The sequence below is a fragment of the Bombus impatiens genome, unplaced genomic scaffold, assembly GCF_000188095.3.
Source record: "Bombus impatiens unplaced genomic scaffold, BIMP_2.2 scf_1055, whole genome shotgun sequence".
NCBI lineage: Eukaryota > Metazoa > Arthropoda > Insecta > Hymenoptera > Apidae > Bombus > Bombus impatiens.
Genome location: NT_177474.1, coordinates 293,839 through 295,967, shown reverse-complemented (window position 1 = coordinate 295,967; position 2,129 = coordinate 293,839). Strand labels below are relative to the sequence as shown.

The 2,129-nt window shown below is 50.3% G+C and overlaps 1 protein-coding gene across 1 annotated transcript in view; it reads left to right on the top strand.

The window, feature by feature from the left end:
* The first annotated feature begins 1,248 nt into the window (after window positions 1-1,248).
* LOC100742481 (protein sister of odd and bowel) overlaps window positions 1,249-2,129 on the top strand; it is a 4,577-nt gene continuing 3,696 nt past the window's right edge. The window contains exon 1 of the mRNA XM_012391301.3: window positions 1,249-2,129. Coding sequence (XP_012246724.1) covers window positions 1,720-2,129 — 410 coding nt within the window. The 5' untranslated portion in view covers window positions 1,249-1,719.

Here is a 2,129-nt window from a genome sequence, read left to right as displayed (position 1 = left end):
AAGACATGAAAATTTGCGGATAGGAAATAAGCGGCATCGCTTCAAGTACTTTACGAGCAAATAAATAATTAATTTCTCGGTGTCGTGGAGTATCGTTTAGCGTTTCACCAATTCGCCCTGCGAGCATTTCTATCAACCTGACAGTGTATCCGCGTATTCGGACTGTTGAACGTGCGAATAGCTCGCGAACGAACAAGCAACGTCGTATTTACATTGTTTATTACCAGACGTGTACATATCGTGACTGGTGACACACGCCATGACAGAATTTGCTGTTCGTTACTTTCACGGTTTACGGTATGTTACGTAAGTACCTCGTAATTCTTAATTCGCGACGTTTTAACGATAGCCATGGACACAGAAGCGCAGAGATTTATCGATACATTGCTAGACAGAAATTAATTTAAACATCGACCTCTAACGGCTCACAAATTGAATAAAATCTGTGGAGGATTGGTCTTTATTTGGTTGAGCGAAATAACGAAAGCGAAATATATTTTCAGATAAATAAATAAATTACAGACGAATTGCGAGTTGCTGGTGCAAAAATAAATTGCGAAATAAATACCCGATAAATACTCGGGGAAACTTTGTAGATCACTTCGATAACTGTTTACACGTTATTACTCTTTGACTCTGTTCGATGAACTCTCGCTCGTGATTGCGTTTGTTTATTTATACTGGTCGGAGGACAGCCGGAAAATTGGAATTCGTCTGCGTGTGACGGTCGTATGTAGCGGCGACATTATTTTGCACGGAGTTAATTGATCCTTACGACGATACTTGTAATCTAACGGTGTTGATACTCCGAGGCAAAACAACAACAGGATTTGAATTATCCTGACTCGCGAGCCGCTACAAATCTATGCCCGCGAAAATCTGAAAGAGTAGCGCGTGCGTTAGCGATCAGGCTGACGTTGCAAAATTCCAATGAAAAATCTGCTCTTAATAAAGAAATAATCGCGATGCACGAGCCGAAACATCCGCAAAATCATCGGATTCGCGACAAATTACGCGTACGTTACAATTCCGTGAATTTATTTCGCGTTTTTACGGTTTTAGACCGCTATAAAACCGCGGGGGATTTGCTGGTCGACCGTCGCACAAAAATCTTCCATGTACGAGGGTCTGATGCGCGACTCTTAGTAGCGCATCGTCCTCGTAATTCCCATCGAGACAGAAACGATATCGTAACGACGGCGACAGCGGATAGCTGACGCGCGCGCACGCAGTCGCGCGTGCACGCGAGATTACGAACGACGCCGTTTACGCCGAAACGGCGAGCAATTGCGGGCCAGCTGTGGCTCTCTCTCCTGAATCCAGGGCCCGTTTCTCGCGGACGGTCCCAACTCGCCTCGGATACCTGCCACCAGGTGTCTCCACGAGCAGTGCCCAGCAGCGAGAGGCAGGAGCAGTCGTCGGGGCGCCTTCGCACCGCCAGCATCGCGCGCGTCTTTCCTCTTTACCGTTTCCACGTTCGTCCACCTTGTCGCGTTCCTGGACGATTACTCGCCATCGAGCCGCGAAATTGCCGAGCATGAGGTCCGCGATTCACGCTGGGACCCGTTCGATCGGTCAGTGAACCAACGATCCAATCCAATTCATCGATCTCGTCATCAACGAAAACCGTCGGATCGATAGGTTACTCTCGCCAATGGTGCAGGCAACACGTCGGCAATCCCTCAGCCAGACCCGTGACGATTCTAGCGACGGGGGAGGATGCAACAGCAACAACAACAGCAGGACCAGGAGCAGGACCGGGGAATCGTAATGGTCCCGGCGTCGTCCTCCTCCTCCTCCTCCTCCTCCTCCACGTCGGCGACCACGTCCACCAGCACCGAGCTTCGAGACGTCGCCAGTGTCACAGAGGCTGGATTACCGAATTTCACGTTGCAGAGCGTGGCTCTTGGACTTCAAGGAGCACTACTCGCTGCCCTCCAGAGAGTCGCTCTGCTTCCACCTGGACATGCGGCCGCCGCGGCGCTCAATCTCCAGGCATTGGAGACCTACTTGACTCTTCATCGTCTTCACGCCAGCAGCACCGCACCGGCTGTTAGTCAGTCGTCCACTTCGGGGCTTGCCAATCAGAGGTGTTCACCGGTCAATACCGGTCTAGAGACGGCGCTGAC